General features: G+C 40.4%; 2 protein-coding genes across 3 annotated transcripts; one reads left to right on the top strand and one right to left on the bottom strand.

Annotated features, from left to right (window-relative positions):
- The first annotated feature begins 228 nt into the window (after positions 1-228).
- Positions 229-3,748, top strand: LOC113063474 (gap junction beta-7 protein). 2 transcript variants are annotated; one of them, XM_026233910.1, is made up of 2 exons: positions 229-1,496; positions 1,982-3,748. In XM_026233910.1, the coding sequence occupies exon 2, from the start codon at positions 1,992-1,994 to the stop codon at positions 2,763-2,765; it is 774 nt and encodes a 257-aa protein (XP_026089695.1). In that variant the 5' UTR covers positions 229-1,496; positions 1,982-1,991; the 3' UTR covers positions 2,766-3,748. The 2 variants fall into 2 exon arrangements, with proteins under 2 accessions (XP_026089695.1, XP_026089694.1); XM_026233909.1 differs by having other exon boundaries at positions 230-1,496; positions 1,979-3,748.
- Positions 3,749-5,323: 1,575 nt separating this feature from the next.
- Positions 5,324-21,351, bottom strand: LOC113063473 (zinc finger protein 292-like). Its single transcript, XM_026233908.1, has 8 exons — positions 21,159-21,351; positions 15,868-16,022; positions 15,679-15,757; positions 13,866-14,001; positions 13,532-13,734; positions 13,161-13,297; positions 12,856-12,997; positions 5,324-12,773 (listed from the first exon to the last, which is right to left on the bottom strand). The coding sequence occupies exons 1-8, from the start codon at positions 21,318-21,320 to the stop codon at positions 5,895-5,897; spliced, it is 7,893 nt and encodes a 2,630-aa protein (XP_026089693.1). The 5' UTR covers positions 21,321-21,351; the 3' UTR covers positions 5,324-5,894.
- Between the last annotated feature and the right edge of the window lie 4,465 nt (positions 21,352-25,816).

Raw genomic sequence — 25,816 nt, 5'->3', positions numbered from 1 at the left:
GGGACACTGATGCAGTGCTACATTTCTACAAACCTGATGAAGACACAAACTGATCTGAGGGTGAGAACATTTTCATTTTGGGGTTTACTATACCTTCAACAGCATATAGCAGACTGTAGATGAGGGGATTTTCTCACTTATTACTGTATAATGTATGGTGCACTTAAGATGTCCATCTGTACTTGTAATAAGACACCTTCAGTGGTTCATTTTATATGTAAATGATGATTTTATTGATCCTTCTGTTTTTCACCAGTACTGTGTTCCTCACACATCAAATGATTGAGTGAAGCATCATGCTCATCTCTAATTTAAAGGAAACGGACAAAATAGCATTGTCTATGTTTAAAGCCCCAGTAAACTGGTTTATTGTCCTGATAATATTAGATATATTTCATCACCTGGTGTGTTTATGCGCGTGCTGTTCAGTGAATCAGGCAAGGTTTATTCCTCATGTTTATACCTTGACTATTGTTTATCACCAAAATCTGGCCATTTTGTGCTGCAGTTTTCATTAATATATATGGGCTGTTGTTCTTTTTCTTATCAATTGTTTGTCTGCTTGTGGATTGATGAGTTGATTATTGCATTTCTCAAGAGGTTTGTCATAAATCTGAACATAAATGAGCGATGTACATCAGTGTTTCTAAACAGGGACTGATGACATCTCTGAGGAGCGTGAAGAAAGATTATAAAAACAACCATGATTCTCTCTAGAACAATGCACACTGATGAATCAATCACAATAAAAACAGGAACATAAAATTAAGAGAGTAAACCAATTATTATTATTATTCTTTTTAACACCTGTGGTAATACTAAATGGAGGCGTTTAACAGCAGACTGTGTGGTTTTCTCAGCTGGTAACGCTATCAGTGCCACTGATCTCATCAGTAATTCATGCACAAACAGCCTGCGTTTGTCATTAAAACTGCACACATAACCTGTTGGGTTACACACATCTACAGGTTTACTTGCATTTGTCTGCAATAACCCTCACTAATCTGCATCAGTGCTACAGTCAAAGACAAACCCACAGCACATGTACAGAAAGTTATATCAGAATCTGATTCTCCAGACATGAGGTTTTCCATGAAAGCTGAACATGCAGAGTGACAGCATTGTGTGAGGGTTTGTGTTTGCTGTTCATCCGAGCGAGGAGAGATCCATGACCATGGAGACTGATCGCGTCTGAAGGGCACGAGTGGGTGCGTCAGAGCCGTTTCCGCTGAACTCGACCCGCATGACTGTTTATACTGCTAACACTAACAGGTTATGAGGCTCACAACATCTCACGCATTCGTCCTCTCTCAGCCGGTTCAGAGCAGAGCGCTTCCATTGACATAAGAGTCCTCCATAGTAACCAAACAGGTGTGGCACTTACACCAGGTGTGTTTGACTATCAAATAACAGAGAAGCTGCTCTCGGTGCATTTCCAGTCTGTCAGCAGCAGCCGAAGACCACGCCGAGCAGAAGAGAATCAGACTGCATGAAAGGTACATACTTAACATCTATTTAAGAAGTATCTCACAAGAAAAGATCTTTATATGTCTGTGCACACTTGGCAAATGAAGCAAATATAGACTCGAGAGTGCTCTGAAAAAGTGTCTTGATAGATTATTATGGATTAGAAGTCTGAAGAGTGCTCTCTCTTATTAAACATCCAGCGTGTCAATGTTATGCTCTTAAAAATAAAGGCTCCAAAAGGGGATTTCACAGCGAATGCCACAGAAGAACCATATTGGAGAAACTTTCAGTCTTAAAAAGAACCTTGTTTCTTACTGTGAACCACATTTTAATCATCTAAAGCCTGGAGCCTCAAAGCTGCCAATTCTGCATGTAATAACCACTGATCGAAATACACTTTTTGACTATAAAGAGCCTCTATAAAAGGAAAGTTTAATGTAAAAAGTTCTTTATTTTTCCGAGTGTGCATGGTAGAAGGCATTTAACTCCTGGTTTGGCTCTGACTCCGCAGCAGCCGATGAAACATGAACTGGGGGTTCCTGGAGAATGTGTTGAGCGGGGTGAACAAGTACTCGACTGTGGTGGGACGGGTCTGGCTCTCCATCCTCTTCGTCTTCCGCATCCTGGTGTACGTGGCCGCCGCCGAGCAGGTGTGGAAGGACGAGTTCAAAGACTTCGTCTGCAACACACAGCAGCCGGGCTGCGAGCAGGTGTGCTTCGACCGCTTCTTCCCCATCTCTCAAGTGCGGTTATGGGCCATTCAGCTGATCACGGTGTCCACCCCGTCGCTGCTGGTGGCTCTGCACGTGGCTTACAGGGAGCACAGAGAGAGCAAGTACAAGAGGAAGCTGTACCAGGACAAGGGCAGCCTCGACGGAGGACTGTTCTTCACCTACATCACCAGTCTCATCCTCAAGACGTCCTTCGAGGTGGCCACTCTGCTGGCTTTCTACTTCCTGTACAGCGGCTTCCACGTTCCCCGCTTGCTCCGGTGTGACGAGAGCCCCTGTCCCAACACCGTGGACTGCTACATCGCAAAAGCCACCGAGAAGAAAATCTTCCTTTACATCATGGGCTGTACGTCTATACTGTGCATTGTTCTGAATGTGTTGGAGATGATGTATATCATATGGAAGCAGTGCTGGAAGTGCTTCAGTAAGAGCTACGCTCCTGTGCATGAGAGACGGCCTCCGTCCATGCTCACTCTCGGCTCACCGCCGCCGCTAGACACGTCTAAAGAGGAAGGACTTCATTCTTCACCGGCTGGAAGGGAAAGCCCAAAGCTCGCTGCTGCGTGAACGCTTGGGATATTTCCATGTGTGCTACACAGTTCTTCTCCACTGATGTCACAGACAGCAAGGCATCACAAGAACAAACTACAGTCACGTAGAGCTATGTTAACAGAGCACACAGCTGTAGGAACTTTCCAAGAGGAAGAGCAAACACTTCTCATATCTTTTGTTATACTGTACTCAAATTAGATGTCAACATGCCCTGATCCTCACAAACCATCAACAAAACTGCACTATATAGCAACACATGACCCAGATGACATTAAATACAGGTTCATTTGAAATGAGGGTAAGTTTGTCAAACACAGTATGTTTAAGAAACTGTTGACTTTTACTATTTTTATCAAACCTGTCTGTTTCATTTCATTATTAAGAGAGTCATGTTGATCATTTTGCATATATTTTTTTTCATGGTAATGTTAATATTTTTATTTAATAAATAAGTGTGGTACTGTCCAATTACAAAACCAGATTAGGACCATTCGGTTAAATCGTATAGACCCACTTCATTTTATTAACTTTCTATGTACTTCTAAATTAATCATTTGATACAATGCACTTATTGTGTACTTGCATTGACCCTTAATCCTAACCGTACCTAATCATGCCCCTAACTTAAACCGTATTACACTTCAATAAAGGGTTTTGCAATTCAACAGGAACATAAGTACACTTTACCAAACCATTCATTATTTTTTATCTAAGTACATAATAGTTGGTCAAAGACACCTAATATAAAGTGGAACCAACTGTATTTATGTGGACTGTTTCTTTTACATGTCTAAAATAAATAACCTTGTCATATATCCAAGGTGGATCAGTGTGTTATTAAAAATTAAGTGGCTTGAGAACAGAAAGAAAAACTAAATGACTACATCTTTAAAAGCATTTACCACTATGTCCTGACATATTCAGTCAATGTCAACAAATAATCAACCATTTTTGTTTCCATGTACAGTCATGCCCACAAATATTGGCACCCTTGGCAAATATGATCAAATAAGGTTGTGAAAATTAATCTGCATTGTTAATCCTTTTGATTTTTTATTAAAAAAAAAAAATCACAAAAATGTATCCTTTGGATAAAATGAATTTAAAATGGGGGGAAATATCATGAAATAAATGTTTTTCTCTAATACTCGTTGGCCATAATTAAGGACACCCTTTTATTGAATTATTTTTGAAACCTCCATTTGCCAGTTTCACAGCTCTAATGTTCTCCTATAACCCCTGATGAGGTTAGAGAACACCTGACAAGAGATCAGAGACCATTTCTTCACCCAGAATCACTCCAGACCCTTCAGATTCCCAGCTTCTCCTCTTCAGTTCACTCCTCTCATCTTCTGTAGGGTTCAGGTCAGGACTGGAAGGCTGTAGCAGAAGCTTGGTTTTGATTTTTTATCTGTTGGTATTTGATATAATCAAAGATGCCTTGTGTCTAAACAAGATGTCCAGGACCTCCAGCAGAAATATAGGCCCACAACATCAGAAATACAGCTGTATATTTCATTGTACACATAGGGTACTATCTTTGTGTTCACCAAACCCCTAACCCTAACCCATCTTGAGTGTTTGCTGCTAACAAGCTCATTTTTTAGTTTCATCTGATCATAGAAGCCAGTCCCATTTGAAGTTCCAGTCGTGTCTGATAACTGAATATGCTTTAGTTTGTTTTTGGATGAGCTAGGATAATTTCTCTTGAAACCCTCCCAAACAACATGTGGTGATGTTGGTTCTGTTTGACCATTTATTTTAAGTTTTCTGAACCAGACACTCATCTATTTTCTGCAGTTCTCCAGCTGTGATCCTTGGAGAGTCTTTATCTACTCAAACTCTCCTTCTCACCATGCATTAGGACGATATAGACACACATCCTCTTCCAGGCAGATTTCGTAACATTTTCTGTTGATTGGAAACTCTTAATTATTGTCCTGATGGTGGAAATGGGAATTTTCACTGCTCTAGCTCTTTTCTTAAAGCCACTTCACCAATCTGTGAAGCTCAATCATCTTTTGCTGCACATCAGAAATATATTCTTTGGTTTTTCTAATTTTGATGGATAATTAAGGGAATTTGGGCTTTGTTTTCCCTCCACTTTATATTTCTGTGAAACAGTAATCAATGGCTGGATGATTTCATGTTTATAATCATGCTGGAATGCTCACAATTGTGAATATGAATGTTAATATACTACAGATATATTTTACTCATAAGAATTTCTAGGGGTGCCAATAATTGTGTCAAACGAGTATTTGAGAAAAACATTAATTTCATAATGATATTTCCCCTCCGTTTTAAATTCTTATTATCCAATGAAAGGATACATTCTTCTGAATTTTTTAAATAAAACATCAAAAGGATTAACGATGCAGATGAATTTTCACAGCCTTTTTTTATCATATTTGCCAAGGGTGCCAATATTTGTGGGCATGACTGTATATATGGTTTAGCTGTTTTTATACAGAGCTAATCCCTCATAGCAGTTTTAGAATTTCAATAAAACATTTACAATGCTGAACTTTCAAAATCACATGTCGTGGAGACATGTAAGGATCAGACCAACGCAGAGTAACAAAATGCAAGCTGTATTAAATTGGTTGCTATTGATTAACATACAGACTGCTGGTGGCAGTAGTTGATCAAAGAGCCACACACATTATCGACAAATTTCAGATTTACAAGGTAAACAGGACCAAAACAGTTACGAATTATACACAGCACTACATAACATCAGAATTTCAGCTGGATAGAAAAAAGTCCAATGGAATATTAAAACTTACGAGTCTATCCAACACTCAAAAATAAAATTAGCTCCAAAGGCAACAGAAATGTGCTGAACAGCTTCATAAGGACATACATGCTTTAGAGGTATTTCATCATCTACTGCAACTATAAAGTGAGCTTAACGTACACAGTTAAGTAATAAACATCGCACTAGGGACCTTTAAGATAGTGGGTGTGTAGTGTTTTCCAGACCAAACATCCCACAGCTCCTTGACAAGCCACGATCATTCAGCATTCACATCCAACTAGAGATCAACTACCAGGTACAACTAATGCTTGGGCACTGGTTTGCAGCAAGTTAGCCATCAACCTTATCCTGAGTTCAGACAACATGACACAAGGGTCTGTACATCAATCCTCTTTATGAAGGATCACCGTGGGTCGCATTTCATGAAGCTGCTTGAGAAGAATTTCATAGACACCCGAAAAAACCCTCTGCACCTCAAAGGTGATGTTGCTGAGTGAGGTCAACTTTTGGGGATTTTTAAATTCAACAAGTTGCAGAACTTCTCTCGAATGCAATAGTGCATCGGATCTTTTGCACACGACCGTCGCAGTCTTCAGGTGGAAAGTAGTGGCTTTTTTGCGTGCATTTCCGTTCAAGGGTACCGTAGCTTTTCTCTTCTGGGACGTCTTTGATTCTTGCAGAAACTGAAGAAAGGACACCTCAAATCCCATGGGCTTGAATGAACTCAGTGGTGTATTTTGACCAGAGGCATCTTCCTGTGCCATGGTTGTGCTGGAGGACGTGGAGTCAGAGTTTAAGTCCACATAACTGACTGCAGAACTCCTTGCGGTTCTTAGTCTGGTCACCCTTTTAGGTCCTAAGGACTTGTTTGATTCCCTCTCTCCCTTGCGTGGACGTCCTCTCCGTCTCTTAACTACCACAGATATCTCCGAGCAAGTGTCTGTAGAAGGCTTTGCGTCGGACAGATCGGCATCCTCTGTGCTTTCTTTCTCAGAAGTAGGCTTGGAGAACTCGGACTCACTCTGGCCAGGCTCAGCGACTTCCTCGTTCTCAGTCGTCTCGATGGAGCTCTCCTCTGAATTATCTGTGTCGTCGCTTCTGGAAGCGATGCGCTTGTATCTGGATCGGGGTATCCTTTTACAGTATATGAAGTTGCTCCTCTGTTCTTCTAGATACTGTTTTGGGAGTCCATGCTGAAGATAATGTTTCATTATATTCCGCTCTGAACTGGTAACCGTTTCGCAACCCTTTATCATACAAGCATACTGCAGTTGCAAGCGTTTGGTGCACATGGCAGAGGCTTCTTCTTGCGTTTTCAAAATGGGTTTTCCATATTTGGTCCAGTTATTTTTATTGACTTTTTTCTTTTTAACAACTCCCTTCTTAACGGGTTTCTTGTTAGTTTCTCTGTTCTCTTTCTCAACAACATCAATTTCATACTTCCTGGGACGACCGAGTTTAACCCCACTCTTTCCTTCTCGAGGGTTCATGAGCAGCCGTTTGTACACATCTTGATGTTTCTTCATAGTGTGACGCAGTAGATTTGACCGTGTGCTGTATGCACATTCACATCCTTCCAACGGGCATCTGAACATCCCCTCTATGGGGTCAACTTTTGAGAGCTCAATTTGTTTATGCTCTTGATCCACATGGTTGATATATTTCCAGAAAGCAGTGAAGGTCTCGGAGCAGTTCGGCTGATCGCACTGAAACCTGCCCAGGTTGATACTGCACATCATGGCACCTGCTTTCTCAAGGGTTAATTTGTGGAGCTGAAGGTAGTGCTGGAGCAAGTCTGGAACTGATTGAAAAATGCAAGAGCAGTCTTTGACTTGACACCTGAACTCATCCACCTCCTTGATGTCCATGTCTAACTTTTCATCGCTTTCTTCACTTCTATCCTTGTCCTCGGCCTCATCTTCATTCTGTTCTTCTTGACCGCTAACCTCAAATTTAGGCAAAGCAGATTGGTGCACAGCTTTATAATGTAGGATCAAATTGTGTTGAATTGTAAAAGCTGCCACACAGCCCTGGTGAACACAACGGTAAGGTCTGTACGGGCTAAAAATGTCATCGGACTCAGATTTTCTCTCTTTCGTTTTTTTGGGAGATTCTTTTGGCTTTGCCACTCGAGGCTTGCTGGGAGTTTTGGGCTTTTTATCGAAGGACTGATTTTGTGTTTGTACTGGTGCTGAAGGCTTTTGGGTAAAAGAGGCAATGGGCAGAATCTCTTTTAATGGGGACACATGGGTCGGACCAGAATCTGGGGACTTTGTAGAAAACCATCCTTTTGCATTCTGATCCATCCTTGGAGTCACTGAAGAACAGCCAGACACAATCACTGATGGCTGTATTGGCATCTGATTTTGCGGAGTTACCGGAGGAGTTTCCATGGCAAGACTTTTGCTTTGAGAAACAAAAGACGATTTCTGGACAAGCGATGGAGTGATGCACCGTGATGTTTTGACATTCTCTTTTTTAATGCAGCCTGAAGCACTTTTAACACGTTTCTGCTGTTGACATGCATCCACAAGTTTAGTGTTTTTAACTGAACTGGGGTTATCTGGCACTGGACAAGGGCTTCCCCTAGCACTCTCTGGGAGCCTGTGATTGGACTGAGACTTCATTTTCATCTTCTTTATATCTTCCTGTGAAAAGTTGTGAACTGTCAAATAATGTGCTTTGAGGTTGGAGTTGCGTGTGAAGGACTTGGAACATTTCTGACAGCTGAAAGGGGCAACATTAAACTGGTCTTTCATTTGAGTAAGCATGTCATCTGTGTAATTGTGCAGCTTGACAAGGTGTTTAAAAAGAGCATCTTTTGTCATGGCACTGTAATTACAACCATTTGCGTCACATGCAAATGGTTTCGCATAACTTGGTAACTTAATGGGTGAATCTTTGGACTCTGGCTTATTAAGCGGTTCATCATTCACCACAGGACTATCCACAGTTCTGGTGACTTCACTGATTTCTCGGTCTAGGTCAAGCTTCTCAAGAGCTTTTTGGATTTCCAACACTTCATCCTCTCTGGTTATGGGTGTATGGTTGGGCTGATCATTGCCAACACTTCCCGAAAACACGGATGAAATCGTGTGAATTAGGCCATCATCTGGGCTAATGTCATCTAATTGTGAAACCGCATCGACAGGGACTTCGGCTGTGTTTCCGGCAAGTTGCTGCTCACTTTGAGATTCATTCTGAATAAGGTTTGAGATACGCTGTGGATCCCCACTGACGGGACTTGCAACAGACATTTGTGAGCAGGAACTGTCGACACTCGATCCACGAGGCATGCTGCTTTTTTTGTGAAGGTCTCCAGCTAATATCTGTTCACGTAGTCTTTCTTTGACACTCTTTTCAGACCCAAGGTTTTGAGCAAGACTTGCCATGGCTGCCAGGAGTCCATCATTTGATACGTCACTAGCATTGCTGTTGGGTGTTTTTTCCTTGATTTCTTTCATTTTGTTTGAAGTTTCAGTTTGAAGAATTTGACTGACATGATCTGAAAAACCACTGTTCAGGCTGGACGTAGATTGGTCATCAGCCAACAACTGAGAGAGAAGAGGATCACTGACACTCTCATTAAACAGTGGTTCAGACATCTCAGAATAACCTGTAACTTGTAGCTGATGTTTGACACTAGCAGTGTGCTGTATGACACTAGTTTCTGACATACGACTGCTCTGAGTATATGGATCACATGGGATTGAAACTGTCTGCTGTTCTTGTCCAGAGCTCACACACAGATTTGACGGGCTTTGCTTCAATACCCCTCCCGTTTGTTTGTCATTGCTAGCGTAGGTGCCATTGGCTTGGGGAAAAGTAACATTTGGGAATAATTTTGGATCAAGGGGTCCCTTAGGCTGTGTCAGGTTCACATATGAAGACGATGTTGAATGAGGTGAGTTAAGAAGATCAAGAAATGAGCTGGGGAGATCTGCTGTCAGGTCAGTTTCATCAAATGGCTTGCAATGAACCCGCTTAGATAAATGTCCTCCCAGAGATTTGGGACTCTGGAATTCTCTATAACACCTGCGGCAAATGAACTTGCCATCTTTAATGATGGCAGGCCATTTTGTTCTGCTGCTTCGCTTAACTCTTTTTTTGCCCCCATCATTTGACACATTTCCAGTGTTACTCTGAGAACTTGGAGAACTCACGTTTGATGGAGGAATTTCATTGTTAGGAAGCGGTAAACCTACAGCTGTCTCTCCAGATCTTTCCAACTTCACCACTGCAGAGAACAATCCGTTGTTTGTTTGCTGCAGATAGTCTGCTGGAGAATCCCTGGGAACTGAATTGTTCAAATTGTCAGTGTAAGAGGACAACACAGACATTTGAGCAGATCCCAGATTTGTCTCTGCTACAGAATTAATGGGCGCATTAGGGCTCATGACTTGCTGAGGAGGAATGAGATCACAGAGTGAATGCAGACTGCCACCTGAGGTGCCATTGAGTGTTTGAGCACTGTCTGCTTGAGCAGGTGCTGGGTTAACATTAGGATTATTATTTGGTTGTAGAGTAGTATAGCTCATTACTCTCTGCTGTGCACCATCACTAGAAGCTGCATTCAGGTGAGGAAAATGACTGTTAGGAAGAGCGTTCATGTTTTGGGTCACTGACTGAGAATGACACGTCTGTTGCTGGAGTACTGAATTGTTCCTGGGGTCCCACAAATGGTCTGCTGCCATCTGAGGCTGATTTGTGCCGTTTCCAAGATGAGAGAGAACAATAGGATCTAATATATTGTCCATTTCATTGGTACGGATATGCCCTGGGGAAGCGGTGACATGAGAGGAAACAGAAGGATAGTTGGGGCTCGTACAGTTGCTTGTGTAGGGAGCAGGCTGGACGAGGGGATTCTGTGTCTGGACACCGGGCCCAGGGACCCTTTGGCCCAGCTGGATTTGTGGTTTGACAACTGTATTGCGGCTTCCATTTACAGAAACAGATCTGATTTTGGATTTGACCCCCACATTTTTCTTCCTTGCTAGCTTCCACTGCGTGTAAAAATCGGGATGAACAGCCCTCATGTGCTTAGTAACACTTCTGTAAGAGCTATAGTCTCGCGTACATGATTCATGTGGGCATTTGTGTCTCTCTTTGTCTTGGATAATGTCAGTGTCGACCGGTCTCACTGATTTGTTCTCCAATACTTGCCCATTATTAGGTACGGAAGCTATTTGTAGAGGAAGCGTCTGAGAAACAGGAGGAAGCATCTGACCCAACGAGACAAGTGGTGTTGCATTGTGGGAGGCCGGTGTTGGAGTTGTCATGTCACTGCTATACAGGCTCTGATATGATGCCTGAACTGGAGGCAAAGGGTTGGGATTATACTGCCGAAATAGTTCATTGCTATTGTTGTATAATGGAGCAGCACCTGAATCAACGGTCTGCAGCTGACCGTCAGCTGGTGGGACAGGCAGAAAGTCCTCTAATACACTCTTGTATGAAGATGTAGATGGCATGGGATCTGAATCACTCATCAAGGTCTTCAGAAGAGATTCCTCTGGTCTTGGCTGATTTAGGTGAGGCATGTGAGGGCCCACGGCTGACAGGTGGTCATTGATCTGGGGGATAGGCTGATGGATGTGTTGTTGTTCAGGTTTACTTGTCCCAGGATTGACACACTCTTGATCAGAAACCGTAAAAGCACTACTTAGCATATTTTCAACAGAATGCTTTATCACCATGCCAGATGGACCATCTACCTGAGAGTCTGTGCCATTGTCATTCAAGTGGGTGACAGAGAGCGAGCCAGGGTTAGCACAGCCCTGATCAATTTGACTGGAGTGTTCTGGATGAGGTTCTGCTGGTTGAATACTTTGACTATCAGTCCCCTGGCCTTCCACTTTTGTGACGTGGCCCTCTGCATGGAGGTCTAACTCAGACTGTGAATGAAACACTTTACCACAGTCTGGTGCTTTGCAGGTAAATGTTTTATAATGCTGTGCTTCATGGTCATACAGTTTGTAGGTTTCATGAAAAATCTTGCCACAACCCGGAAACATACACTTAGCCTTGAAGACCGGATGGTCTTTCTTATGCACAATAAGTTCGGTATTGGAGTCAAAGCTGGCTTTACAATTTAGCTGTATGCAAATGTATGGTTTGGTGCCACAGTGCATCTGGAGGTGATCGTTCAGGTGATCAACACTGACAAATTGACGACGGCAATACTGGCACACCACTTTTGTGCTCTGCATTTCAAGGAATCGCTTTGCTTCTTCATTGTCACCATGATCCTTCACATGGGCAACCAGATTACGGAAATATTTAAACCCCCTCCTGCAGCTATGGACTGGACAAATATTCCCTTCGCATGAGTCATTGGCATCTCCATTGCTAAGTTTGTTGTACTGCCCACCACAGTTATTTTTTGTCTTGGTCTTACGCACCTGATTTTCACTGCTTTTAGCTTTCAGGGCAGCTATGACAGGAGCTGCTGTTTTAGGGTTGGCTAACTGCTTGCTAGTCTTCATTGCAGCGAGACGCTCTTTGCATGAAAGCTTCACATGAGATGCAACATGTGGTTCAAGAGTCTCTCTGGTTTCGAATGTCTCTGTACATATCGGGCAGGTGTAGCATCCATCTTTGAAGTGAGTCTGCGCATGACGCACTATTCGGTGACCAAGAAACTCCTTATCACATAAAACACAGTACTGCATGTAAGCTTGCCAATTTCTAAACCTAGCTGAGACAAAACCTTTTTCTCTTAACTTTTTCAACTCTTTGTTCTTCTGTCTCTGATCTTCTATTTCATTTAGTTCATTTGTTGCATCCACAAAACGCTGGGAGACTTCCTTGAACTCCTCACTAAATATGCTGGTCTCTCCGTCTAATCCCTCAGGTTCACCGTCGTTCAGTTCATCAATGGAGGACACAATGGAGGCCTCCTCTCCCATAAGACCTAGACAGTGGCGTTTTAATGCCTTCCAGTTCCAGAACTCAGGATCAAAAGGCCACTGGGTTTTGAGGACTAAAAGGAGCTCACAGCGCAGAGAGTTCGGTACTGGTAGATCTTCCTCATCTAGCTTCTGGTCTGGCTCATTGTAAAGAGTTTCAACAGCATAGTAGGAGTCCACCGTTGGCTCCAGGAGAAACTCTGTCAGCTGGCAGGCTCTTTTGACCTCCAGGTCTGAGGGTAAGAGGCAGGAAATGGTTTTGCAGACAGTGGCCTTGGTGTTCCCTTCGCACGACTCCAACCGCAGAGCTCGTATACAGAGCTCAACACAAGTCGAAAGTCCAGCTTTGTCCATCTGGTGATATGGATAAGGAATAATTAGTACTTAGTATTTGTTAAAAACTAACTGCATGAAGTGAGAAAAAGAGCAGGCTCACCTCTGACTGAATGACTTTAATGAAAAAGAGCAGGTGGAACACAGTCTTAGACAGAAATGAGATCTGACGGCATCGGTCCAAAAAGCCTTGCTCTGAAGTCTCTAATCGTTTGAGCAGTTTCCCCCAGAACAGAGTCAACTCCCTGCCAGAGAACACATGACATCTGTCAAACTATTTAGAAATGAAAAATAACACGTTAAATTACCACTTGTTCAAAGATATTTATCTTAGCTGCAGCAAACTGTTAATCGTCATTTCTTAACTCTACACCAATTATTCTGGCATTGGTAACATTTGTGACTTGCCAAGCACAGTAGGAGTCCTCTTGAAGAATCTGACGGGTCAAAAAACCAGAACACAACGTAAACGCAGCTTTCTCATCACCGTCAGCCTCAAGGTTGCAGATCATCTCTAAAGCATCACGACAGTCCACTCTTGAGAGCTGAAAGGGTAGGGAAAGAGACCACTGATGTTGTCTGTCTACTGAAATATGAAAATGTATGCCTATTTCCAAAGGCCTTAAGACAACAACCAAGCTTGAATTCACACCATTTAAATATGTTGCAGTTAGAGTTAAGCTTTAGAATACAGTATTCAATATATACTCAATCTGAACAGAAGTGGTGAGATGCAGACATAGAAGTATATATTCTCAGTAAACCGTCCAGTGTCTTACCTCTTCCATTACAACGTCCTGTGGAGCAGCAGTGCACAAACACACCAGGTACATCTGTCTGAAGTGTCCCTTCTCCTCAAACTCCGAGAGCTCAGCACAGGCCTTGGCCAGCGACGCAGCCTGATCTACACAGCTCTCTTTGATCAAGTGCTTCAATCGCATCCGCAGCAGTGCTGGGCCTTCCACAGCCAGGAACTCACGCACTAGAGAGAAAACACTTTTCAATGCTATGCTAATGCATTTTCAATGCTAACTCTACTAAAATCTCAGTTCTGTTGTCAGGTCATATTTCATTTATAGGTTCTGGAGAACATCTGAGGATAACAAGCAGCACCTTTCTCTTGCGGTGGCATGTTGTTGGTGAGAATGCCCTGCAGTGTGGGATTGCTCCAGACGCCTTGCTCTCGTGCGATGCTGGAGAGAATCATCAGATTGTTGATTTCCTTCTCCTGTACCAGAGGATGGACAACCTACAGGGACATGACAGCACACAATATAAAACAACCTGCACTGCAAACGGCATGCCTCTTATTTGTTGTTTACTATCAAGTTATGGACTAGGGACATCTTTAGAACTAATGCTGTCCATTACTGTAGAATAATGTTGTGAAAAGTGCCGATGTTGGTACCAGCCAGTAAAGTAATTTAAAAAAAATTGACAATACCAGCATTTCCCGCGCTGTTGTGTGGATTCTCAAACAGCTCTTTTGATTACTTTTTAGGCACCGACTGAATAGTTTGTAATAACTTCAGATTGTGATCTAATGAGGGTTTTGGTCATATACTGTTGCTGAAATATGTTACTTGTAGCCTTTAATATTAAGCTAATCACTACACCTGCTTAGCATTCTCATGTAAAAACTATTTTTATAACTTCTTGACAGATTAGTCTCCATTGGTATTACTGGCACTGCTCTGTCTTGGTTTAGTTCATATCTATCTGGACGCAGTCAGCGTATTCAATTAAAAGGTTTTAGTTCAAGAATATCTACAGTCACCACTGGTGTTCCCCAAGGTTCTGTTTTGGGCCCGCTTCTCTTCATTATATATTTATATATGCTCCCTCTTGGTAATATTTTAAGGAAATATGGTATTAATTTTCACTGTTATGCGGATGACACCCAACTTTACCTGTCTGCCAAACCTACCTGTTCTTTTCCTCCGCCATCTTTGTCAAGCTGTTTAGCATTATTAAATGGCAATAAAACTGAGGCTCTGCTTGTTGGCACTAGATCTGTTGTGTCTAAATCTAATTGTTTCTCTTTACACATTGATAATACTGCAATCTGTCCTTCCTCTCAGGTTAAAAGTTTGGGTGTCATCATGTATAGCACACTATCTTTTAAAGCTCAGATTAATAATATCACACGGATTGCATACTTCCATTTGCCCAATATTAATCGTCTACGTCCATTTCTTTCAAATAATAATACTGCAGTTCTCATTCACGCACTAGTCACCTCACGTATAGACTACTGCAATGATCTTCTCACAGGTAACTGCTACATAAGCTTCAATTGGTTCAGAATTCTGCAGCTCGTGTTCTCTCTAGAACACCTTATACTGATCACATTTCTCCAGTTCTCCAGCAATTGCACTGGCTTCCAGTAAAATATAGAGTTGAATTCAAAATCTTGCTACTCACTTATAAGGCACTTCATAATCTTGCACCACAATACCTTACTCAATTTCTCCAGGTTTATACTCCTTCACGTGCACTTAGATCTTCATCTTCAATTTCTCTTGTGGTACCTCGGATTCGACTTACTACTATGGGTGCCAGATCTTTTAGTCATGTTGCCCCCCGCCTATGGAACTCCCCTTCCCCTCGATGTTCGCAATAGTGATTGCTTGTTGACTTTTACAAAGCGTCTTAAGACATACCTTTTTATACAGGCTTTTTTATAACATTTTTTACTTAAAGTTTTTTAGACTTAAATCCACTTTATATGTATATGCTGTTTGTTTGTTGTTTGTTTTGTCTTATGTAGTGACCTGTATATTGCTTGTAAGGTGACCTTGGGTGTTCTGAAAGGCGCCATGAAATAAAATGCATTATTATATTTATTATTATTATTATTATTATTATTATTATTATTATTTTTATTAGCCCTAAGACTCTAAGAACTTAAGCCTGGTAAACTTACCTGGACAGATGACCTGAACCTGTCCCACAATGCATCTGGGATATTCCGGGGCAGAGAAAGCAGCAACTCTGCACAACTCCTACAGAAAGAAAAGCACCAAATACTCAATTTAAACTCAAATAAAGTAAAACTGAACAGAAAAAGAGGATCAGCTTTGTGAATTACTAGCACACTTAAGTGCACACTTACAGTGAGAGCCTGTCGAGCAGGACTGGCACCTCTTCACACCGGGTGGAAAGGTACGGGGACGCCTGTGCAAAGCTCATCAGTGCAGTGATGTAGACGTCCAGAACTGATAACGGCTCGTCCTCAATCCTCCACAGACTCACAGACTCCACCAGCGTCTGCAACCAGCACAAACACCCATGACAACATTTACAAAAGTGACTGAGATGATCAATCATGAAAACGTGATCATTTTACATATAAAAATAAATAAAAGATTTGGTTAAGTGCAAGACTTGCTGTACCAATCTGTAATAAACATGACATTATAATGAGAATACTAGTGTAAGACTGTTGTGAATTATCTTAGTTAGCACCGCCAATAATACATCTCTCATAAGTAATTTAAAGCAGACATTTGATAATTCATGTCTTTCACACAGAAGCGTACGGGAGTTTTTTTGCTGTTGTTTACATGTTTTAAATTAATCACATTTTAAATCTCAAAAACCACACTGATGTGCTGAGCCATCACAACCAAACTGAAAACCCTACTGTGCATGGGGTTTGTTGCAGCTGCAATTGTTGCAGGAACTGTGCTTTAAAATATTAGTTCACTACAGAAAAACTGAGCCATGGTTTCTTTTGGATGAGACTCTTATTGCTCGTGTAGAGCTCTTTGAAGCTACACTGAAACTGAAATTTGGACCTTCAGCTCATCACTGACCATTTCATATTGGAATTATCATCAAAACATATTTGATTTCTGCAACTTGAACAACTCTGGATAAATAAATACAGTCCAGCATAAATCACAATTTTCAGTAACAGTGTCGCGTGCACACAGAACACAGAGTTTCCTTTTGTGTAATGAAATCAGTGTCAACACACTACATCTTTTCCACTGCAGGAAACACAGAGGCTGCATCTGAAGTGGCATTAGATGTATTTACGCCTCAAATGCATTTCAATTGCATAAATAATTGTATAAGATTTACATATTTTTTAAACATACAAATAAAAGCTTTTTTAATGAGCAAGTCATTCAGCTGATTCATTCAGTCTTATGAATGGGCCACTGAATCATTAACTCACTCATTCATTCAAAAACATGGATTCATTCAGTAACGAAACACCACGGTGTTGCTCCGAGACACTGATGTGGCTTTGATTGGAAAGATTCATCAGGGAAATTGAGCCAAACCGTAAATTATATGTAAAATACAAGTCATTTAATTATAACAACTTGTTTATTGAAACACTATTGTATAAAATCAGTGTCACATTGCAATCGTGATGATGTTGATAATCAGGGAAACATCTTGGTCTTGTAATGTTGCTTACCTAAACCATGTTATATAAATATCTTATTTCTGCCACAGAATGCATCTTTAACTTTCTGTGGGTTACATTGCGTGTGCTGTTGTGAAGTCTCAAATCATGCAGCCCTAAACACGTGAAAGATGACGGTGCACACAGACAGACGCTGTTATGTGGATATAGATTTGGTTCTGTAGAACCAGTACGTTTGACACCAATGCCATACTACAAACTGAACATCCCCTAACACAGCAGTCAGACATAAACGTGTCTCATCAGAAGTATGAGGGTCATTATATCAGACCAGACAAGGTCAAAGGTCATCAGTGTGGAGATCTTATTAGGACAAGCATGCACTGCTGCATTTACTCCTTAATCACATCATCATTTAGCAAACACTTTCATCCATAGTGAATTAGAAATGAGTGCAATAGAAGCAATCAAACCAACAAAAGAGCAATAATATGCTGTTACAAGTTCTTCTAGAGCGTCACATGTAGAGATGTGTGTTTTTTAGCCGTTTCTTGAAGATGGTGAAGGATTGAGTTGAGCAGGTCAGATTCAGATTATTTTATTTAATGCCATGTCAGCACTCAAAGCTATTTTCATGGCAAAAATACAATTAGAAAAATACAAATATCATATAAATACAATAAAAAGAAAACAAAAAACAGAGCAAGTCATATTATATAAGATTTTTTTAATTAACACATGATAAAAAAAATCCAAAACCTTTTCAGGCATAATCTCATTAAATATGTCCTTAAGTGAAGTAACTTCATAAAAGAGGATTCTGCTTGTAATAAGTCCAGGACAACCCAATAAAATGTGTTAAGTTGAGCAGGTCACTCCATCAGCAGGAAACACTTCCTGTAAGAGTCCGTGGAAGTGATTGTGTCTCTTTAGAAGGGCATTATGATCCGCTGTTCACTTCTGGAGGACACACAATTCTGAACAGTGCATTTAGGTGAAGGGGTGCAGAGCCAGGGGTGGTTGTGTAGGCAAACATTAATGCCCTGAATCTGATGTGAGGGGTGTTTGGACAGACCAAGAGCTTGAGCAAGGAGTGGTTCTGAAAGAAAGGGCTTGATCTTCCTAATGTTGTATAAAACAAATCTGCAGGACGGGGCAGTTGTAATCTGAGAAATTCAGCTGATCATCAATCACAACTCTGGCGTTTCTGGCTGTGTTTGAAGGAATTATGGTTGATGTGCAGAGCTGGATGATGAAACTGTGATGAAGTGATGGGTTTGTTAAAGCTAAAAGATCGTAGTCCTTTCTCCAGGAAGAAATGTCAGTTAGACAAGCTGAGATGCGAATAGCTACCGTCGGATCATCAGGATGGAATGAGAGTAGAGTTGAGTGTCATCAGCATAGCAGTGGTATGAAAAGCCATGTTTCTGAATGACAGAACCTAATGATGCCATGTAGACAGAGAAGAGAAGTGGACCAAGAACTGAGCCCTGAGGCACACCAGTAGTTAGATGTTGTGACTTGGACACCTCACCTCTCCAATATACTTTGAAGGACCTATCTGATAGGTAAGACTCAATAATAATTTAATAATTTAAATATTTGTATTACATTTAGGCTAATGTTTTAAATATTAATGTTTTGAAAGCCTCCAAGGAAATCATCCAGGCCTATTTGACTGTGATTAGAAGTTAAATATGAATGAAAGACAGTCTGATTTTACATCAAGTGAAATGAGTGAATAATGAAGACAGTTATGCCATTAATCATAATTACAGTATGACTAATAATGTATAAAAAAAATGTGATCCTTCTGACAGCCTCATTTATAATTTATTAGTGTGTAATTAGGGAGAAACCAATATTATACACTGATATTGGATGGGTACTGGCCGATATGCTAAATTTATTTTGTATCACCATTGGATCTGTGGATGAAAAACTGTATTGGTTAGTTCACCCGAAAATAATAATCTGATGTTTATCTGCTTACCCTCAGGGCATCCCAGATGTAGGTGACTTTGTTTCTTCAGGAGAACACAAATGTAAATGTAAAGACACGAAAGGATCTGCCTGTGCAAGAAACTAAACAGTATGTCTAGACACAAACGTGCTCAGGACTGTTTAGACATTGTGTGAATCGGAGGTAAAAACGATATAAATACTGTTCATCGTTTCATCTCTTTACAGCTCAATGTATCGTCACGAGCCGCAGGGTTTAATTTGTTTTGTTTGTGTATGTTTTCTTTGAGACTCAAAGATGTGATTCCCATCCACTGCCATTATAAGACTGACAGAGAGCAACGGTTTGAGTTAAAAATCTCAGTTTGTGTTCTCCTGAAGAAACAAAGTCACCTACATCTGGGATGCCCTGAGGGTAAGCAGATAAACATCAGATTATTATTTAAGGTGAAGTATCCCTTTAAACTGTAAGATTGACTTGAAAGCATCAGTTAAATGGGACAGAATATGACAAAGCAAATCCTGAATGTTTTTAGTTTGCAAAGGAGTAAAACTGGGTAAACGATAGGGGTGCACGATAAATATCGTACGACAATTAATACGCATCTCATCATTAAAGCCGGTTCTCTAATCACTCATTAATTATCATACGATATTTATCGCGCACCCCTAGTAACCGATAGTTATTGTTACTCAGTCACTATCTGTAGTGAGGACAGACTGTACACTGTCTAAACTCTTTATATTTCCAGACACATAAACCTGCTGAGTGACTGAGAGCGCGTCTGACTGCTCACGGTCTACAAATGTCCCTGCTGTTTCCATCAGCATCTGAACTGTTTGAAATCTCCCCCAAATCAGTAAAACCATGAACATCTGATTATTCTCCAACAACAACCTACCAGTGCTTCACTCTTATCCTGAACTGAGACAACAGATGAAGCATGACTGTCTCACAATACACTGCCATCTACATATCACAACATCACCACAGGTGTATATATCACAGGGAAACATCACCACAGATGTATTATCGTACAGATATATTTTCGAGACCATTTTATGCCATTGAATATTTAATTTTAATGTAATAGCATAATAATGCAAGATGGCTTACACACTCCCAAACGACAAGAAACTTTTACTTTTTTATAATATTTGGATCATGGAAATTACGTATCAAATTATTAGATACCTTAAAAACATTGAATAACTAGCAAATAAAACAAAAGGTACACAATAATGAGTTGATAAATGCACAAAGAACTTGCATGGAGATTTTTCCTTCTACAGATTTTTCCCAGACCGTCTTTTCTCTATAACTTAAGGGAGCACAGTATTGTTGAAAATCACTGCTCAGCAGACAGATGTACGTCACATCCCTAAACAAAGCCATGTCTGCAGATAACGGTTCATGAAGAAGCATGTTTTAAACTGGGACGAGCACCTCATGAATACATGTTATGTTCAAGAAGCTGCAAAACACACAGTGGAATGAAAAATAAATGAATAAATAAGACACGGTGAGATATTAAGGGAGATATATTGCGTCAACAAAAATTATTATGTACATACATTAATTAACGTTAATTGATTAAGGTCATGTAGACATATTGCGCGATAAGTGAATATATTGATTATAGAACCAGGCCTAGCAGTGTCAGATTATCATGTTAGTGTTGTGATGATGATGAGGAGGAGCAGCACTTCTGCGCAGTGAAGGATATGTTATTGATAATGCGGTGCAGAGAGTGACAGATGATGGCAGTGATCAGTCATCAGTGAGGATATATAGCGCAGTTATTGATAATGCGGTGCAGAGGTGATCAGTCATTAGCGTCTGCAGCTGCTTGTTTACAGTCCTGCTCGACGCACACACGAGCTAACTGAGCCTCACCATCGACTCCGAGTGACTGAATAACCCTCTATAGGTGCACTAGTATAGCAAAGCACTATCTAAAGCAGTCTTTCATCGCATTAGTGTTGGTGTAGCCAGTGTTTGTGCGTGCAGCTGAGCAGTGCTATGCCACAGGCAGCATCACGGGACAATCTGCGCTCACCTGACAGAACTCGTAGCAATACTGTGACGCTCGCTCGTCGGGAGAGTCCTGGCTGTTTTTCAGAGCCGCTGCTATGTCCTCCAGTCGCGTCGTGAGCGCGTTTAATGCGCTGGAAGGGTCGCTCCGCTCGCCGCGCTCCTGCTCGGCCTCCTCGTCCGCCATCTTCACTTCCAATTCCGCCGCGTACGCACAGCGCGTCACGTGACTCCCGACACTGTGCGTCATGACGTACTTGCTGAGTCACGTGACACTGCGCTCGGGTCAATCGTTTCTGTTGTGCAGCATTTTGTAATACAATTTAATATTCTAAACGGTGGGTTCAAAACTATTTGTACTTTTAAGTGTTATAAACTAATATCCTGCATGAAATACTGTACATTTCAAAAAGGCAATTAACAAAGGTAGACAGACAGACCAATAAGAATATCTTTAGATAAATTGTACAGACAAAAGTGAGTTCAACTTCCTGATCCAGAAAAAAATTATAAAACCAGACTGACGTACCCACAGAGGATTCAGAAGATAACAATTTATGAACAAAATTATAAATGCAACACTTTTATGTAAGACTTTTTCTATGTAAACAAAAGGCCTATTTCTCTCAAATATTGTTCACAAATCTGTTTAGACACTATCCATGGAGCTGAACTGACTCACATTTCAAAGCTGGTTATGTATTCTCTATATAATCGTGTATGTGACGTATAAAAATCTTGAAACTTAAACATGGTTTCTAAAAAAATCTGTCTAAATCTGTGTTAATGAGCACTTCTCCTTGGCCGAGATAATCCATCCACCACACAGGTGTGGCATATCAAGTTGCTGATTAGACAGCGTGATTATTACACAGGTGTTCCTTAGGCTGGCCACAATAAAAGGACACTCTTAAAATGTGCCGTTTTACTGAAATGGGGGGGGGGGGGGGGCTTCAGTATCTGGTGTGACCATCATTTGCCTTACACAGTGCAACACATCTGCTTCTCATAGAGTTGAACAGGTTGTTGATTGTGGCCAGTGGGATGTTGGTCCACTCCTCTTCGATGGCTGTGAAGTTGCTGGATATTGGCAGGAACTGGAACACGCTGTCTTGCAAAGTCTGCAAAAAGTCTTAAAGGGACAGTGCACCCAAACATGATCATGTGGTCATCATTTACTCACCCTCGATTAGTTACAAACCTTTATAAGCTTCTTTCTTCTGTTATACACAAAAGACAATATTTTGAAGAATGTTTGTCTCCAATTATTTGATGGTCCCTGCTGGCTTACTTTTCTCTCTCTCTCTCTCTGAATACCAGTGGTGTATAAAGTACCTGAAAGTCATACTCAAGTAAAAGTACAGATATCTTACCAGAAAAGGACTTTGGTAGAAGTTGAAGTCACCATTTAGAATATTACTTGAGTAAAAGTATTTGATATTTATTGTACTTAAGTATGATGAAAGTAAAAGTAAATATAAAAAAGCAAATATATAAATATAGAACTAGGTTTGAACCCACTGTGAGACACCAATGTGTCCCTGAGCAACACACTTAACCCCTCGTTGCTCCAGAGGCGTGCAACCTCTGACATATATAGCAATTATAAGTCGCTTTGGATAAAGGTGTAAGGTAAATGTAAAACCGCCAGTATGTGACAGCAAGTGAATGTTAATGAGTGAGTCACTGAGATTCAACCGATTAATTCAAACGACTGATTCATTCAGAAACAAAGCATTTGACCTTGTTAATGAGTGAATCACTGAATCATTTATTCAACCAATTTGTTCAAAAAGCTGATTCATTCAATAAGTAAACACTGTCCATTGCTCAGTGACGCAAAACAGTGCTGTGATCTTTGTTTGGAACTACTTTCTTTGGCAAAATTGAGCAAAAACAAGCAATATTGTATCTAAAATGTAAGTCACTCATTGCTTTACTGAACTTGTATGAAATGATTACTAAATGTGTTCATGCATCTGAAGAAAAACTTTACTCTTTGTGTGATATAGATTATATCTACATATAAAAAGCATACAGAAAAATATATGCCGTTTACAATTTAGAATGCCTGGAATATGATTTGGAGATATAGACTTGATAATGTCAGATTGCACATCATTACAATAACACTTACCATGTCATTGCAGACATTGCTGTGCAACGCACACCCCTGACTCCCCTGATTTGAGTGGAAAAGTTCAATCATCTGTGGTTGTGTGCGGCGCACACTTGTTTTCACATGAGCAAAAGTGTTTTTAGGAGTCTAACTTGCAAACGCCAGACCACTGATTTGTCAAACCTGCTTTCCTGCCAGGGCCGTGCACAGACCTTTTGAGGGGCATGTGCTGAAACTGAAAAAGGGCACCCCCCTCCCTTTTATTATATCAATTATATATATTCTCTTTTTTAGCTATTCTGTTTGGTTTTATAAGCTAATTTGTATTATTTGGTTAACAGATTATGATTAACAGATTATGAATGACATTGAGAAGAGGGGAAGGTGAGCAATGAGTCAAGTATTTTTGACAAACTTTTTTTAAATATAATTTAAGTAATTATGTCCAACTCAATTCCAGATTATAAGAAACTATAGCCATACCGTTACTATAACATATCCAACATGTATCCGCCTACCTGGCAAAAATTGTATACTGTGGTGGACCAGGGATGTTGGTCTCTTGAAGGTCTCTTATTCACTACACTTTCCCTAAAATAAGCCAGCAATGAAAAAATAAATAAAAATAGTGTGAAAAGTACAGTTGCAGTGAAAAGCATTTCTGAAGGATCATATGACACTGAAGAGAACTGAACTGGAGTAATGATGCTGAAAATTCAGCTTTGATCACAAAAATAAATTACATTTTAAAATATATTCAAATAGAAAAGTTATTTAAAATTGTAAAAATATTACACAATATTACTGTTTTTGCTGTATTTTGGATCAAATAAATGAAGCTTTGGAATGAATCATGAATTACATTCTGCACGATAAAATATAAAGATTTCACAGAGATCTTCTGTAATTTTTTTTTAGTTACTACTACATTACTGTCGTAAAACCATGTTTTACTACATTTTATACATGTGAGGACGAGCGGAGAGTATACCATAACATGATTAGCCTAAATGTTAATAAATTAAGTGTATCAGCAATCATAAATCAAAGAAGAAAATTTCTTAGAAATATATGTTATCAAGGGGACGAGGTACGAAACGGCGCGGGTGCGTACCTGTTATGATTTTTCGATGGTAAAAACAAATTATATGTTGTTGTATTACTTATCAATATAAAGTTTTTGACCAGTGAATGTGTGCAAATGTGGATTTTTTTTTTGGCCGTCATTAAAACGGCGACGGCGCCTGCCGCTGCCGGTGTAGCAGTCGATTCAGTTCCCCTCGGAATGTCTGTTTCCCCTCGGGTTGCCAGGTCCGTGTAATAAACCCAACCAAATAGTTAATCAAACATTTCCCAAAGTAGCCTAAATTCCGCGGATTTGGCAACATTCCCGCATGCAAATAAACCAAACACACCTGGATGAAAGCAAAAAGGGACAAATTTCTTGCTACACTGCTGCATAGTAAAATGATTCTCACACTCCCGTTTATGTTCTTTTTTATTATTATTCATCTTGCAGTTGTTCCGTTATTTTTGTCTTATGTTTTTACATTTCAAGTTGAAAAACCTCTCGTCCTAAATTTATTTGACTTGCCGTACATCCAGTCACGCTTCTTGCGCACGCTAGTTCTGATCGTACGTATAGTAACTCGGCAACTACGCAACAATTGTAGTATGTTTGCGTAAAGGGGAACAGACATTCCGAGGGGAACAGAATCGACTGCTACACCGGCATCACATTACATTTTCATCTACAGGTTACAAACTAGTTTTTGTAACGTTAGCTATATAGACGGAGCGCTCAGTTTTTCCTGTGGTAAAATGCATTTGGCCTAAATCGCATTTTATAAAAGATTAAATGCTACTATCTGCACAGGCTATTTAAGTGTTGGCTATGACTAGATGGCAAAATGCTAGCCCTCTCTCTCTCTCAGGCTACGCCCACATGTCTCAGTCAGTGAGTCAGTCAGACATCAAATAAATAAAATATGAGCCTTTATAGACATAGTGTTTAGTAGTACTTATTCAAACAACAAGATATTTATTTACCCTTCGCAAAACTGTGTTCATCTCAGCTGTTGTCTACTGTGCGGCTGCTGTAGAACTTCAGTTGATTCAATGAATATAGAGGGGGCGGAGTTATCAGCTTACTGACCGCTTGAGGATCGAATAAGATTTACACAAGCTCGTTTTAAGAACTTTCTTTTGCTATATATTTGTAAAACAGACAGACAGACGTAAAGGGTGACCAATAGCATTGATAAAAAAAATAAATAAATAAAAATATAAAAAAAAATACACCACCAAAAAAAGGGCACTTCCGAGTGTAAGGGCAAAAAGGGCATGTGCTCTGCACAGGTTGAGCCCTACCTGTGCACGTGCCTGTTTCCTGCAGTCTGTGTTCTTCTGAATATTTTGTAGTAAGTCACGAATATACTTACGGGAAATGTAGTGGAGTAAAAGTAAAAGTTCCCTGAAATACAAACCCGATTCCAAAAAAGTTGGGACACTGTACAAATTGTGAGTAAAAAAGGAATGGAATAATTTACAAAACTCATAATACT

The sequence above is a fragment of the Carassius auratus genome, chromosome 45 (assembly GCF_003368295.1).
Source record: "Carassius auratus strain Wakin chromosome 45, ASM336829v1, whole genome shotgun sequence".
NCBI lineage: Eukaryota > Metazoa > Chordata > Actinopteri > Cypriniformes > Cyprinidae > Carassius > Carassius auratus.
Note: the sequence above shows the minus strand (reverse complement) of the source record. Positions and strands in the feature narration are given on the sequence as shown.

Excerpts from the sequence above, each read along its gene's own strand:
- LOC113063474 (XM_026233910.1), top strand. The coding sequence starts at position 1,992 with ATGAACTGGGGGTTCCTGGAGAATGTGTTGAGCGGGGTGAACAAGTAC.
- LOC113063473 (XM_026233908.1), bottom strand. The coding sequence starts at position 21,320 with ATGGCGGACGAGGAGGCCGAGCAGGAGCGCGGCGAGCGGAGCGACCCT. Across the intron at positions 14,002-15,678 it reads GGTTCAGGTCATCTGTCCAG|GTTGTCCATCCTCTGGTACA; the intron begins GTAAGTTTACCA and ends ATGTCCCTGTAG. Across the intron at positions 13,735-13,865 it reads CATGCCACCGCAAGAGAAAG|TGCGTGAGTTCCTGGCTGTG; the intron begins GTGCTGCTTGTT and ends TTTTCTCTCTAG.